The sequence below is a fragment of the Rhizophagus irregularis genome, chromosome 1 (genome assembly GCF_026210795.1).
Source record: "Rhizophagus irregularis chromosome 1, complete sequence".
Lineage (NCBI taxonomy): Eukaryota > Fungi > Glomeromycota > Glomeromycetes > Glomerales > Glomeraceae > Rhizophagus > Rhizophagus irregularis.
This window is the reverse complement of record NC_089429.1, coordinates 2,307,277-2,324,909: the sequence shown is the minus strand read 5'-3', so window position 1 is coordinate 2,324,909 and position 17,633 is coordinate 2,307,277. Positions and strand designations below refer to the sequence as shown.

Genomic DNA, 17,633 nt, shown 5'->3' with positions numbered 1-17,633 from the left:
TGAGAAATAAATTATGAAATGAAAATCATTTTAATCATGGAATGTATTAAATTAGTCTTTTATATTTAATATTTGTGTTTAGTCTAATAAATTTAAAATTAGATTTATTTGTAAAATTTAAATATCTATTACGATATAGAACGAATATTATATAATGGTTCATTTTCGGTCATTTATTGAATATTTAGCTTATATACAAAATACAAAAAATTAAACTTATTTATTTCATTTATAAGGGATTTTATACCAAAATAACCACTGTCAACAATCAATATTTATAAAAAACGTGTAAGGTTTGAGTGCGTCTACAAGTAAAAAATCATTTTTTTCAAAAAAAGATCTTAACGTTGTAGTAAGTTTGCATTTCTATTTATTAGCTAATAGAAATATTCACTTAACACCACTTTTCAATAATCCGTGTTCTTTTTTTTATTCATTAAATTAATGAACATTAGACATTTAATAACATTATTGTTTTTTATTTTTGAACGTGCGTGTAATTTACGATAATATATTATATTACATAAGTTATAAAATATTAGCAATGTTACTTTCCAAAAGCCCATATTATAAATAATAAAAAGAATTGATGAAACAACACGTTTTAGTTTATTAAGAAAGTTTATTTTTATCGTTATTTGATTATTTCATCGTCACATAATTTCAGATTGGTAGTACAGATTTACAAAATAATATTCATTGACGGAAATTAAGCCGCGAAATTTTCTAAATTGAGCAACAAATCTTGCTTGAAATTTATGCATGATGGCGGATTTTCAATATGCATAATTATATTATTTCTATATAGAATATCCTTGATTCTTTAAAGAAAAGTTCTGTAGAATTTCACTTTGTTATTGTATCTTCATAAAATATAAATATTGCTTTATAATTTTACATTTAACTTTTATAATCTATTTTCTTGAAATACAACATTATGAGCATAGATAATAATTTATTTGATCCTACTCCAAAATTAAAATCTAGTCCTGTACCTGTTTTATTTATTCCTTTTAATAACGATGAGGACAAATGTAATTATTGTGGAATTGAATACTCCAAGACACAAATTAAACAAAAATATTGCAAAAATTGTTTATTTTGGTATATTCAATATATAACAGGCAACAATACATACTTGGGCGTACTTATAAGTACAAATAATTCTCAGTGTATTAAACATAAAGCAACTAGAAATAATTTTTATACAAAAAACATTCAAGAATGGTGCGAATGTTGTTCTGAGATTTTATGTTTTACACAAGTATTCATAGGATATCCATCTTGTTTGCACATTTTCGGTAGTATAAATGAACACTGCGGAGTTTGTAATTACAAGAAGCAGTCATCAGGTTATCAGGTTTCTTCTGGATGGGTAAAATCAACTTTGACTAAAAAGTCCATTCCGATTCTATATTTACCATGGTGGGATAGTCATAATCAATGTGTAGTTTGTTATCAAGAACTAAAATATATACAACAAGAGTCAAAATCTTATTGTCAAAAATGGTGTTTACATTGCCATATAATTTATACTGGATGTAGGTATTGTTTAACAACAAATATAATTCTTGGAATTGCAGATCAATCTCAATGTAAGAAATGCAAAAGAACTTCATTCATTAATATTGGTATTACAAACATTTGCAGTGGAAATTTCATTATAGATGAATTTCTTGATTCTACAAGAATTAAAAATGATAATTATCATTTGATTGCTAATTATATGGACAACGATACAATTCGCAGCCCAATTGAAATGTATTCGTTTATTCGTGATAAACTTCGTTCAGTCAATAGAATAGAGTGGATTCCATATTCTCAAATTACGAATTTAAAGAAAATAGCAGAAGGTGGATTCAGTATTATTTATAAAGCGACTTGGAAAGGAACTGATGTTGCTGTAAAAAAATTGCGTGATTCACAAAATATTAGTAAACATTTTCTAAATGAGGTAATATTTACATTTTATATATTTGCAATGTGTTTTTTAATAATTATTGTATTAATTTATTTATTTATTCTTTAGTTAAGATCACTTTATCAATGTGATGATAACAATATTTGGATTATTAAATGTTATGGCATTACACAAGATCCTATAACAAAAGAATATATGTTAATGTTGAGTTATGCAGAAGGTGGAAATTTGCATGATTATTTGCAAAAGAACTTTATAAATCTTAGATGGGACGACAAATTGTTTATTTTAACAGGAATATTATTGGGGTATTTATTGTATATTTTAGTATATTAATCTATTTTCTATATTTACAATTGGTTTATTAACAATTAAATGTTTTATTTTAGACTCCGAAATATTCATAATAATAATTTTATACATCGAGATATCCATAGTGGAAATATGTTATTATCTCGATGCTATTGGAGAGTTGGAGACTTAGGATTATCACAACCTGCAAATAATTCATCATCAAATAATGAAATATATGGAGTGGTACCTTATATCGCACCAGAAATATTTAAAGGTGCTGCATTTTCAAAAGAATCTGATGTATATAGTTATGGTATGATCATGTGGGAACTTACAACAGGTTGTAAACCTTTTGCCAATATTGAACACAATGTTGAACTTATTTGTGAAATTATTGATGGAAAACGCCCTGAAATTACAAATGATACCCCTGAATGTTTTGCTAATTTAATGAAAAAATGCTGGGATTCTGACCCTTTAAAAAGACCAACTAGTTATGAAATCGAGAATTCTTTTAGCAAAATGCATGGAGGCGGCGAGGTATTTGAACAAGCTGAAAAAAAAAGATTGGAATTAATAAAATTAAAGCAACTTGGACCAGAATTTAGTGAAAAATCTCATCCGAAAGCAATTTACACAAGTAGAGCATTAAGTTCTTTAATTTCTAAAGCTTCAACTATGAGTTCGATGATCTCATTAAATGTGAAACAAGGTATTTTACTATTTTACAGTACATTGATAATTAACAATTAATGTAAAAAACTTGATATGATCAGATAAAAGCAATTTAATTTATTTCTTAATATTCATATTTAACTTAGATTTCTTTTATTAATTTTTAGAATATATTACACAAGAATATGAATTTGATATAGATAATATTCAAAGGTAATTAATTAATATTTAAATGTATGTAAATTGTTAATAATATAAATAAATAATAATATAATATCATCCACACAAAATACAAATTTCGCTACTCAAAGACTTGTAAATTTTTCAAGAAAGCGTAATTTTGAAGAATTAAAGAATGAAACGAATGAAACTCAAAAAAATAGTAAGTAAACTCATTATTTACGCATGTAATAAATAGTAGTATCTATAGTTTTTCATGCCAACAATTTTATAACTTTTTTTTTTTAACTAAAATAGGAAAATATACTAAAGCTGATAATTCGGATGATGAATGTTGTTGAATATAATTGAGCTTATTAAATTTGTATCAGCAGGAATTAACGAAATAAAAGAGAATATATTACTAGTACCTCATTTTGCGCTCTGTAATATTTGTATTTACCTATAATTATTGATAACAAATAAAATTCACACAATAACTTTTGTTATCATGCAGCCAAGTAGGATTATGTTGTTTTTAACATACCGATATTTTTTAAATAAATTATTATTGCGTAAATATCTTTGATATTTTTGACGCATTACGTCATATAGATTATTATCACGCATTTACTATGCTTTTCATATGGAACATGATCTTGGACGTCTGCATAATAACACAGTTATTAGGTAGAGGGGTTAAAATATCATCCGAACTGCTTCGCAGTTCGGTGACATTTCAACCCCCCTACCCAATAACTATTATTTATATATTCATTTATAGACAACTGAATTTACTGAATGGCCAAATTGTCCAATATACAAGTTTAGATGGACAATTTTTATTTGTCCATCCTAGTAATCGTTTTTGATATACTAAATTATTTTTAAGTACTATCTATCTTAAGAAACCATAAATTTATAAAAAAATCTTAATAAATGTCAGATATAATTTAATAAAGAAAATTTCAAAGTTTACACGGGGTGTTTGAACACGGGTCATGTGAAATATAATGACACCAATGTCACACCCTTTTACTTTTTCTATGTAATATATGTATTTTTGACTGCTCTGCAAGTTTACTTAAGGCATCAAAGGGGGTTTTGAATGCCGTTTTTGACTTATATATGAAAAACTGTCTTTGCCGATCATTTCCTAAATTTTTTTAAGAGCGATCGGCAAAATCAATTATTCATAAGTAAAGTCAAAACTGACATTCAAAAGCACCTTTGATGCCTTAGGTAAACTTGTAGAGCAGGCAAAAATCCATTTATCTACTAATTTTGAAGTTTATACTATTAGTCAAAATGGCAATAATCACATGACCCGGGTTCAAACACCCCGTGTACAAATAGAAATTGCCTTTAATAAAACAAATACGTTTATTAACAATTTTGTAATAAATAATATTGATACATCAATTTTAGATACACTAGGAAACGGAAACCGTTAAGAGTTCAAACCGAAATTTATATTTTTTATTAATCAATAAATTATTAATTAAATGTGTTATTCTCATTATACAACTCATTGCACAATTTTACTAGTTATTGATCTTATCAGACGTGACGACGTGACAAAATCCTCACGTGACTGATCAATTTTCACACAAGTCTAATGTCCTACGCTTCGCTCCAGACAACAAAGGAAATAATCAGCTAATGCAAATTATAAATATTGTACATTTCCCGTAAGTATAATAGGTAGGGTTGTGAGAGTTACGTTACATAGGTTACAATACACGTAAATTACATTGTAAGTTACATTAGCCTAACGTAACTTACATTATATATATACATAAATTCTTAATTTCTATTGGTTCAAATTATTATTATATGATTTATAGTTTCTCATCATTAATATTTCCGAATTATTCCGTTATATTTCCTAAATCTTCCGATGTAAGTTACATGTAACTTACATAACTTGTATTGTAAGTTACAGCCAAAATTTTTAAAATACCGTAATTTTACAACCCTAATAATAGGTGACTAGGATATCTAAGGCTAAGTATTTAAGTTGATTTCTCACCAGTCCAGACCGTCTAAAAAAAAAAGAAAAATCAAATCATAATCATAGACATTTCGTTACTGTAAAAACAAAAAAAATAAGGAAATCTACCCACCAAAGAAAACAAGAAGGGGTTATTTGAAACATATTCCAGATTGTGTAAATTTTTCTTAACGGGTAGAATTAACTTTTATTAAACTGAAAAGCCAAATCAATTCTTTATTCGCCATGATGAGATAACAACAATAAGCGTACAATTTGCTTGCAAGAACTAATGTTTATATGTCAGCAAACTTTAGCATTGACCGATATATTCTATGTCATTAATTGGAAATAATGGACCTTTTCTAGAAACTATAATGCGAAGGACGGACTAATTAATTATACATAGTAATATTTAAAGGTTATAACTTATAAATATTTATTTATTAGAGGATTTCAAACTATCACTGTAAAGAATTTTATCCGTAATTTCTGCGTGAATATGATAAATTTACAGAAAAATAACTAAAAGTCTATGAAACTTTGATAATTTCCATGGTTTGAAGCTGTAAATTCCGTGAATATGATAAATTTATGGAAATAACATGGAATAAAAAAACACGGAATAAAATTTTTCAGGCATATTTTTTTTATGGCGACCGTATATTAAAGTTATTTTTATGTATTAGAGTTTTTGAATTTACTATACAAGCGACGGAATGTAATTATTATTCAATCATGAATAAGTAGTTGCTGTATATTTAAGTTTATACGATTTTTCTTATTTTGTTATTCTATTGATCGGTAATCAGTAATCACTCATCAGACGAGTTTAAAACTTTTACATAATATTGAGAAATAATTAATTAGATATCTGATATTGAAATTAAAATTGGATATATAGTATCTAGCGATATAAGACGAATATTATGTACAGTATAATAATCAATCTTATAAAAATTTTATACCAAAGATAGTAATCATTGTCAATAGTCAATATTTATAAAAAACGTGTACAAAGGTTCGTTTGCGTCTACAAGTAACAATCATTTTTTCAAAAGTAAGATCTTAACGTTGTAGTAAGTTTGCATTTCTATTTATTAGCTAATAGAAATATTAACACCACTTTTCAATAAAATCCGTGTTCTTTTTTTTATTCATTAAATTAATATTAAATTAATGAACATAGACATTTAATAACATTATTGTTTTTATTTTTGAACGTGCGTGCAACGAACTTACGATAATATATACTTGAGCCGAAACATCCCAAAGATATGGCTGAATCCGAAAGTCTGAAACCCAAGTCCGAAACTAATGCCGAAACTTTATATAGGCCGAAACTATCTTTATTATAGGCTGAAAAGTCCAAAACTTACAAAACAATTTTTTAATATGTGTTTTTCATTTATTTTGTTACTAAAATATAACATACATTTATTTTTATGATTATATCAGATATTATTATTTATTAATTAATTATCATTAGGCCGACAAATAGTTTCGTTTAACATCAAGCAAATGGCACAAGAAAATTTGAGGGGGGGGTCATAATAAAATTTTAAGCATAAAAAATTTTAAACAATCATATGACTAATAAAGCTAATTGACCAATAATATTTAATTCAAAGTGTTTGTTTAAATCCAATTTTTTGGCAAAAATGGGGGATTGATGTTAAACGAACTATTCATTGGAGCAGCCTTATTTAAATTTTTACATTATTATTACTAGTACGCTAAAATGCTAAATTTTAAATTACTATTTACTACTTATTTGCTACAGTATAATAAAAAAAAGTTATAACTGTGAATTTTAAATTTTATTATCATCCACTTCTTTGGTTATTAATGCCTCAGAATAAAATCTTCACGTTCTGTTGGAGCCAAAACATTTCCATATCTTGCTAATAAGATGCCCTCTTTAAAGAACCGATCAACTTTTAATTAAAAAATTTAATTAAATCCTTAATAGATTATACCATTAGTGTTTATTATAGGAGAATAAGGAGAGTGAGAGAGGAAAAGGAAAGAAAATAAGGGAAGTATGTGATTATACTACGTTAAATCTGGATTTAAGATGTAGATTTAGATCGATCAGCTGATTACTTGATCTGACTATACAGTCTACCCCCTTTATAGTCGCACCCCTCGGCGAAAAAAAGGGTGTGACTTTTTCTAATATATTTATTAGTACATTGGGCCAAAATATGGTGTGCTTATAAAGGGGAATTTTATATGATGTGATTATATACACAGTGAAATTCGATAAACCGGATCTGTCGGTTCCACTAAAAATATCCGGTTTATCGGGATAGGTTTAGCGAAAAAATTTCGATATATTGAAAATCTATTATACAGAATTTTTAAAAAATTTTTATGCTAATAAAATTAATATACACTATAATTAAATTTTTCATCTTAGTTTTAAGTCATAGAGGTCATGAAAATGAATATAAAATATTTTAATTAAATATATAAGTAATACAAAACTTCAGCCGGAATTAATATTTTTATAATTCCGGCCAAAATTAAGATTTACCGCATCACGTTACTTAAATTTTATTGGCTAATAATCACGTGATTCGGTTTATCGAATCATTTTTTACTATAGCTGGTTAGAAATTGATCCGTAATAGCGAATATCGAGCTTTTACTAGTAAACTCCGGTATATCGAACCTATTTTAATATACGTGATTTGGTTCCAGCAAAAAAGTCCGGTTTAGGCCCAAATCCGGTTTATCGAAGATCCGGTTTATCGAATTTCACTGTGTGTATAGGGGGCTATAGTACCCCCATCATGTATAGTACCCCTCAAAAAAGAAGTCACATTCTTTGTTGATTTTATTATTTAAATAATCCAACGAATATCTTAGGTGTGACGTGCAACAATACCCTAGTTATTTTATAAGTTTTAAACACCCTCTATTAATACTAGTAAAAATTCACGTAATGGAGGAGGGGGGACAGGACCAAATCTCCGAAATTTACAAATACCCGGGAACTATGCCCGCGATATACGGTATAAATAGGTCATAGGAAATTAGCAAAAGTTTACTATTAGCTCTACGCATTTTTTCAGGGCCGGAATTATGATAATGTCAGCCAGCTACTAAAAATAAGTAATAAAATTCTGATCAACATTATCGAAAATTATCTGAAAAAGGAATGATTTTCATGGTTATTTTGGCGTTTTACCTATTCAGGTTCGGGAAATGTTTTTGAAAACCAATACTAAACCAAACTAGGCCAAAATTAGGGGGGTTTTTGGCTACAAGTATACGATAATATATTCACATTACAGAAACCTGTTTTCCTTAATGTGCAGTAACTGTATTGCAACTGCATCGTAGTCATACAGTAACTACATAGTGTGAAAATATAGTAAATACGCAGTTACTGCATATTAAGGAAATCAAGTTTCTGCAATGGCTTATAATTACATAATTACACAAGGTATAAAATATTAGCAAGATTACTTTCCAAAGCCCAAATTCTAAATAATAAAAAGAATTGATGAAACGACATGTTATAGTTTATTAAGAAAGTTTATAGTTTTTATCGTTATTTGATTATTTCATCGTAAAAAAAGAAAATTCTAGGTCAAATTGATCGTCACATAATTTCAGATTGGTAGTACAGGTTTACAAAATAATATTCATTGACGGAGAATTTAAGCCGCGAAACTTTCTAAATTGAGCAAGCAAATCTTGCTTGAAATTTATGCATGATGGCGGATTTTCAATATACTGTACAACTATTTCTATATAGAATATTTAAAGAAAACTTCTGTAGAATTTCACTTTGTTATGTAACTTCATAAATATTGCTTTATGATTTTTACATTTAATTTTTATAAACTATTTTCTTGAAATACAACACAACATTATGAATACAGATAACAATCCATTTGATCCTACATCAAAATTAAAATCTAGTCCTGTACCTGTTTTATTTATTCCTTTTAAAAATAATGAGGAAAAATGTAATTATTGTGGAATTGAATACTCTGAGACACTCAAGCTTAGACAAAAATATTGCAAAAATTGTTTATTTTGGTATATTCAATATATAACAGACAATAATACACACTTGGACGCACGTATAAGTACAAATAATTCTCAGTGCATTAAGCATAAAGCAACCAGAAATAATTTTTATTCAACAAACATTCAAGAATGGTGCGAATATTGTTCTGAGATTTTATATTTTACACAAGTAGTCACAAAAGATAAATCGTTAGTTTATTGTTATAATTTAATTCCTGATTATTGTGATTACCAGTTTTCTTCTGCTGGATGGGTAGAATCAACTTTGACTAAAAAGTCTATTCCGATTCTATATTTACCATGGTGGGATAGTCATAATCAATGTGTAGTTTGTTATCAAGAACTAAAATATATACAACAAGAGTCAAAATCTTATTGTCAAAAATGGTGTTTACATTGCCATATAATTTATACTGGATGTAGGTATTGTTTAACAACAAATATAATTCTTGGAATTGCAGATCAATCTCAATGTAAGAAATGCAAAAGAATTTCATTCATTAGAATTGATATTACAGATATCAGAAGTGAAAATTACATTATAGAGGAATTTCTTGCCTCTACAAGAATTAACAATAAGAATCTCCATTCTATTGCTAATTATATGAAAAAGACAATTCGTAGTCCATTTGAGGTGCATTCGTTTATTCGTAATAATCTTCCAATCATAGGAATAGAGTGGATTCCATATTCTCAAATTACGAATTTAAAGAAAATAGCGGAAGGAGGATTCAGTATTATTTATAAAGCGACTTGGGAGGGAACTGATGTTGCTGTAAAAAAATTGCGTGATTCACAAAATATCAGTAAACATTTTCTAAATGAGGTAATATTTACTAAATTTTATATACTTGCAATGTCTTATTGTATTAATTGACTTATTAATTCTTTAGCTAAGATCACTTTATCAATGTAAAAATTATTGGGTAATTGACTGTTATGGCATTACACAAGATCCTATAACAAAAGAATATATGTTAATATTGCCCTATGCAGAAGGTGGAAATTTGCATGATTATTTGCAAAAGAACTTTATAAATCTTAGATGGGACGGCAAATTGTTTATTTTACAAGGAATATTATTTGGGTATTTATTGTATATTTTTAGTGAATTAATCTATTTTCTAATTTATAGTTGGTTTATTAACAATTAAATGCTTTATTTTAGACTCGAAAATGTTCATAAAAATAATTTTATACATCGAGATATTCATAGTGGAAATATGTTATTGTCAAATACGGATTGGAAAGTTGGAGACTTAGGATTATCACAACCTGCAAACAATACATTATCAAATAATGAAATATATGGAGTAATACCTTACATCGCACCAGAAATATTTAAAGGTGCTGCATTTTCAAAAGAATCTGATATATATAGTTTTGGTATGATTATGTGGGAAGTTACAACAGGTTGCAAACCTTTTGCAAATATTGAACACAATCTTGAACTTATTTATGAAATTATAGATGGAAAACGCCCTGAAATTACAAATGATACCCCTGAATGTTTTGCAAATTTAATGAAAAAATGTTGGGATTCTGACCCTTTAAAAAGACCAACTAGATATGAAATCAGGGATTCTTTTATCAAAATGTATGGAAACGAAATACTTGAGCAAGCTGAAAAAAAAAGATTGGAATTAATACAATTAAAGCAACTTGGACCCGAATTTAGTGAAAAATCTCATCCAAAAGCAATTTATACAAGTAGAGCATTAAGTTCTTTAATTTCAAAAGCTTCAACTATAAATTCTTCTTCAATGATCTCATATAATGTTAAACAAGGTATGAAGTTATAATTAGCCATTAATGAAAAAATCTGAAGCATTAAGTTAGACGATCAGATAATGATAATTGAATTTACTTCTTTAAGTTTTATATCAACTTAGATGGCTTTTATTAATTTTTAGAATATATCACACGAGAATATGAATTTGATATAAATAATATTCAAAGGTAATTAATTATTAATATATAAATATATGTAACTTGTTAATAATATATCGTACGTTTTCAGATCATCCACACAGAATACAAATTCCGTTACTCAAAGCTTAACTGTACCCGTAAAATTTTCAAGAAAGCGTAATTTTGAGGAATTAAACAATGAAACGAATGAAACTCAAGAAAATAGTAAGTAAATTTTTATTTACGCACATAATAAATAGTATCTATAGTTTTCATACAACAATTTATAACATTTTTTTTTAACTAAAATAGGAAAATATACTAAAGTTGATAATTCAAGATGATGAATATTGTTGAATATAATTAAGCTTATTAATTTTATATCAGCAGGAAGTAACGAAATAAAAGAGAATATATTACTAGTACCTCATTTTGCGCTCTGTAATATTTGTATTTACCTATAATTATTGATAACAAATAAAATTCACACAATAACTTTTGTTATATATTCATTTATATACAATTTACTGAATGGCCAAATTGTCAAATATACAAGTTTAGTTGGACAATTTTGTCCATCCTAGTAATCATTTTGATGTACTAAATTATTTTTAAGTACTATTGTAGTGTCATAATTTTACCATAATTAAAAGTAGTATATAGTTCAGTAAATTAGGTAACTGATAATCATCGGATTACAATTTTTTTTTTAAGAAAAAGAACTCATACTATCTTTTTTTAGTTTAGTTTAAGAATAATATACTTTTTTAATTACCTAATTTAGTTAATAAAGATTATGCAAAGTAATTGTTTATTGAAGAAAAAAATCTCATGATTATTTTTTGGTTAATTTTATGACGAAAAAAAGTTTTAAATTTTTTTAAAAAAACATAATAAATTACAATTGTTTTAGTTATTTCTTTTAACTAACTTAAAGATAGTTTAAAATCACTATCCCAAAAAGAAAAATACTATATGGATGCATCTTGCTTGGCGGGTGGTCGAGGTGGGTCGACATGCTAAGTATCGAACTGTACGAAATGTACAGTATATAATGTAATATATTTTCTATTGTCTTACATTTGGACTTTTTCTTTTTTATATTTAAATCAAACAACAAATCTTTTAGTGGTGTAATAAAAATAAGAAAATATACTAAAATTGATAATTCGGATGATGAATGTTACTGAAAATAATTGAGCTTATTAAATTTATATTTATCACGAAAAATTTAACATTGATAGTTACTACTGTATATAAAATTGGCTATTAATTTTTTGTTATATTTATATCAATTTTACATGATATTTTTAAGAATTATTTTTAATTTTAAATTTAAATAAAGTCAAAATCAGCACATAAATATTATAAGAAATTTACAAATTCAGTTATAATCCGCAGTACATACACTATTTTGTAATGAAGCCAAAGTAACTTTTCATAATTAATTCTTAATTGTCATCTAGAATTTATAGAAACACAAAGATTATAGCTTAGAGTTCAACTGTTGTTATATCATCTATAAGCCAGAAGCTATGAATAATGACTGGTATTTAATGTCTTGTTGTTGGAAGAAATTTAAGTAATAATTTGGTGTGGTTATTAAAATTGAGAGATCGAAAAAAAAATGAATTTAAAACAAGGAAGAAACAATTAATGCTCTCAGATAAACATTTCATAAAAATAAAATTAAAGAAGTTCAGAATCTTTAACCTAAAACCTGGATTAATTAATATCTAAACAAATATTTTCTCGCTCGCTCCGAGCTTAGTTATGAATATTTGTAATTCCAGTACTACTACTATAAGCGAATAAAATATTCTGATCGGTTAATAAAGAAATAAAATAGTAATAATACGATTTTTTTTAGAATATTAAAAATCGACATTTGATATTTGAAATTAATATTTGGTTTTTTTAGATAATGTTATCGCCTGCGGTCTAATTTACGGTGACTATCGACGGATTGCAATTAAATATTCACCACTGCATGAAATTTCTCCTAAGGCTGGTATGATGAGACGTGAATCAAATTAAGTTTGCATTGAAGAACAAATCGTAGTCCGTTCTTTGTTCACTTTTTAGTAGATACTTTTTAAAGTTATTTGAATCATGTCGAAGTTTACATATTAAAATGGATCAATTAGATAATTTATAATGTACCAATATTGGCATTTGCTACTTGCTGCGCTATAATCTAAAAAGTGTGTGTTAACACAAATCTGCTCGCAGGCGTAATAAATGAATCATTTTAAAACTACGTCATTATTGTGTGATTAACGAGTCTGAAAAGTGGATAAATTTGCACATTTCAGTGTAATTTTAGCTTTCTATTTTTTCATTTCTCGCTAATAATATGACATGATCAAAAATTTTTTTGATTTACCAACATTTTCATCAAGTATAATTTCAGTTGCTAATAAATTATGAATTCCATTACGGGACTATGAAATATGAGAAAGGCCCGTTTTCAATGAACTCTGCTTAATATATAGGCGAGATATGAGAGGGTCGATTCCGAAACTTGGCAAACCCACTGTATGACAAATTCTTAAATTTCTGAAATTCCGAAATTTTTGACACATGCTGATACTGATGAAACTTATCGAAATTGATGAAACCAGTCAAAACTTATTATCAACTAAATAAAATAGTTATATAATAGTTTATTATTTATTTATACTAGTCTTTCGAAATAAAATAAAATTTTTTAGGATAGTAGGTTATGATCTGCACGTTTAACTAGATAAAAGTAATAAGACTTTTTGAGCATTAACATGTTTCACTTCTTACCAGGAGACATCTAATAAAGTTATTTCTCAAATGGGACATATTTGGAACATTAATCCAAATACAATGTTTTCTAAAAATTTTTTTTTACTGATGGACTAGAAAATGAACAGCGTTTCGTGACTTTATAGCCTTGATTCAATTGGTCAATTTTTATTGTATCACATGATCCAAGAGGCTTTCGCGATTATCGTAAAGCTCGGATTTTACCACATGAAAGAAGAAACGGTTTGAATTTGGATTTTTGGTTTCGCCAAAAACATTAACCTTGCTACTAAAATTATCGTTCATTAAACACACATATAAACGGTATCAAATAAATAATATATTCTAAATAAATACTTGGAATTTCTATTGAAAAGTTTATTAGATTGAATCCTACAAGGTTAATTAGAGTTATTATTTAGAATATTTTATTGAAAATAATTATTTTACATACTTTACTTATCTGTTATAAAATTGGGATCATTTCATAATATAATGACTGTTGTTTATTTTGATGACGTTTGAACCATTTGAATCATTTAAATACCAAAATTTAAATTTAATTTAGATACAATAATTATAAATATTCATTTTCTCCCGAATTTTCATATTTCACTTATAAATATTTAATGACATATTGTATCATAAAATAATTGGCTCACAAAGAACCCTCAAAAATATCAGTTGAATTTTCTAAACATGAAAATTTTCCTTCGCATTATCAATTGTTATAATAATTATTTTTCTTTAAGATTCTGATGTAAATTGACTAAGATTAATAAATGGATATATTTTATTTCCAGTAAATCAATCTTAAGTATATTTCATAAATTTTTATGCATTAAATATTTTAGATTTTGAATAATGACGGAGCAAAGTTTTATTTGTAAGTTAAAATATAGTTTTACTTATTTATTCAACATAAATTATGTGACCACTGCGCCAAATTATTACCATGTATGATAGCTGCTCTAATTATTAAAAACCATAATAATTACATACTTTTTTTTAAATATAAGGTTAGTGCAATTTAATATTTCTAACCCATAATAATAATGAATGATGTCATCATTGAATCAGTTGAAAAATGCTTACATCAATTAAGCATTAAAAGATCAAATTTATCGAGTAGTACTTTATTTTAAATAGGATATTTTGACACGTACATATTCACTTTCCTGTTTTATTGTTCCTGTTTGTCTCTACTCGGCCAAATTACTCATATTACTATCAGCTATAATTTCTTTATTTATAACGAAAAAATGAATTATTACAAAGTTCTTGAAAACGTTAGGTTTATCATTTATAAGTATGTAAGTTAAGCGAAGTGAAAGTCATTGGAATTATTTAATTTAATATCCAGAATATTTACTTTATCAAACCAACCTTTTATGATTGTTTTGTTGGTGTCAAAGAACTTAGTTCTATATTACTAAATTTATCCTTTACTTTAGAGAATTCTGGAATTATTATTAAAAATTTTAAAAAGTACTTTATTAAAAACAGTTGTTGGAAGATGAATTTACGTGTAACACAAAGTAACCAATCACGTTTAGAAATATCATGTGAGCGGTACATTTATTCTATAAATCAAAGAAGATTGATTAATTTTCTTAGTGTAAATTTATTTAAAGGAAAGTATCCAAAAAGAAAAAAAAATTAGTTGTTGGATTAATAAAATATTTAGATTTTTTGTCGTATAATTAACACAAATGATCTTAAAGAAATTTTACATTATTAATCTTAATTTAGTTCTCCTATGATCGGTAACATTTTACGTATATATACAGTATAGAGAAATATATATATTACAAAGCGAAAAGGCCTTTTAATTACGGAATGTACTAAATTAGTTATGTAGGTTCAATATTTGTGTTTAGTTTAGTAAATGTATAGTATCTATTGCGATATAATTATTTAGTTACTAGAATATGCGTCTTTACGGAGGACTTCATCTTTATAATTAAGAAAATATGATTATTATCATCGAATTTAGAGTTAAAGGTAAAGGATTAGCAAAATGTTCATATTCTTTTTAAAAACATTGATTTATCTACAATGAAAGAATGCCCTTTCTTTATATTCTGATATATATAATAACTAATGGACATTTTTTTTATCGAAAAAGTAAACAAAATAATATTTTAAAAGAACTTTCTTTCAGTGATTTTATAAAAAGGGAAAATGTATATCTCGCCCCCGTATGATGTTAAAATCTCGCATTCTGTAACGAAAAAAGAAATTCTTAATATACAAACTTTTTTAAACAATGTCTACTATGTGTATTTTCCCCTGCTTTGCAAGTTTACTTAAAGCATCAAATATGGCCTTGAATGTCATTTTTGACTTATTTGACTTTTTTTTCGGGTCTTTTTCCGTTAAATCACGTGACGTATTTAATTCTGGTCAGAATTAAATGATCGGCATACAAAATACCCTTTTTTGGAATAAGGGTGCGAGACTGCGAGATCATTTTTCTTATTGTAAAAATTTACAAAATTAGAAAAAATAAAAAAATACTTTTCATTTATTTATTAGAGAATTAGAAAAGAAAAAAATACTTTTCGTCTTTATTAGAAAATTAGAAAAAATTGTTTTTTTTTCGTTTCTTTATTAGAACTTAATTTTTTTTTTTACTGTTTTGTTAGAAAATTGTAAGAAAAACATTTTTTTTTTCGTTTTTTTGTTAGAAAATTATAAATTTTTTAATTTGAAAAAATACATTTTTTCTTAGAGAAAATACATTTTTCATTTTATTTGACAATTAGAAAAAAATCATTATTAGAGAAAAAAAATTTTTTTTTCGCTTCTTTAGGAAATCAGAAAATCAGAAAAAAAGTCTTTTTTTTCGTTCTATTAGAAAAATTATAAAATTCGTGTTTTTTTTGTTCATTAGAAATCATTCATTGCTTTTTTTCACTTTTATTAGCTTTGGAATGGCTATAAACAACGGAAAATTTTGCTCATTGGTATAATTATGGTAGTCAGCCCTTGTGAATTACGCAATTGTGATGAACCTCGAATTGTTTTTATTTTATTTTATTTTATTTTAAACATATAGACACGACTGGAGCCTAACGATACATAAGGACAAACATAAACTACAAAGAAGCAGAAAAAAAATTAAAAGTAAACCTCGAATTGTGATTTAATAATTAATCATCAAATTAGTTAACCATCGAAATCACATGCACATGCATCTCCGAATAATTTTTAAATTTTTATTATATAGTAAAACAATTATTAATTACCATTTTTTTATTCATAATTCAATATAATTAAAAAAAAATGGTGTTTGTGTGACTAACGTTTAGTATAAATTAATTAAGACCGCTGTCATTAATCTAATTCCGGTTAATGAAATTTTTATTATTTTTTTTTTCCAACTGATCTAAATTTTTTCGGCTCCCCCTTTTTTAATTTTTGTTTTTTTTCTTGAACCGATCTTTTACTTTCGTTTCTTTCCTTTTTTTCAAATTTCCTCTTCTCTTTCGAAACACCTTTTTCCTTTTTAAAAATTTTTCTTTTTTTTTTTTGGACCGAATTATTGTCCTTTTTTTTCGGAATTTTTTTCGGTGCTTATTTTTTTTTTCGGATTTCTTTTCTTTCGAAAATTTACCTTTTTTAACCCGATTTCTTTCTTTATCCTTTTTCTTTTAATCCCAATTTTTTTTTCTTTTTCTTTCGAATTTTTTTTATTTTTTCTTTCTTTTTCCTTTTCGGTTTCTTTTTTCAACCCGATTTTTCTCTTTGTCCCTCCACCCCAAATTTTTTTTCGTTTTTATATTTTTGAATTTTTTTTTATTTTTTTTTCCGTTGGCTTTTTTTTCAATCCAAAAAAATTTTTTCTCCTTTTCC

General features: G+C 26.1%; 2 protein-coding genes across 2 annotated transcripts; both read left to right on the top strand.

The window, feature by feature from the left end:
• Nucleotides 1-937: 937 nt before the first annotated feature.
• On the top strand, nt 938-3,477 carry OCT59_000443 (uncharacterized protein; the record flags this gene model as incomplete). The annotated part of the gene is made up of 6 exons (XM_025323356.2): nt 938-1,954; nt 2,030-2,229; nt 2,311-2,927; nt 3,058-3,103; nt 3,202-3,272; nt 3,368-3,477. 6 exons carry the CDS (start codon nt 938-940, stop codon nt 3,409-3,411), a joined length of 1,995 nt encoding a protein of 664 aa, XP_025189305.2. The 3' UTR covers nt 3,412-3,477.
• Nucleotides 3,478-8,928: 5,451 nt separating this feature from the next.
• Nucleotides 8,929-11,344, top strand: OCT59_000442 (uncharacterized protein; the record flags this gene model as incomplete). The annotated part of the gene is made up of 7 exons (XM_066138839.1): nt 8,929-9,915; nt 9,983-10,176; nt 10,258-10,475; nt 10,560-10,877; nt 11,003-11,048; nt 11,110-11,225; nt 11,313-11,344. The coding sequence occupies 7 exons, from the start codon at nt 8,929-8,931 to the stop codon at nt 11,342-11,344; spliced, it is 1,911 nt and encodes a 636-aa protein (XP_065988296.1).
• Nucleotides 11,345-17,633: the final 6,289 nt, after the last annotated feature.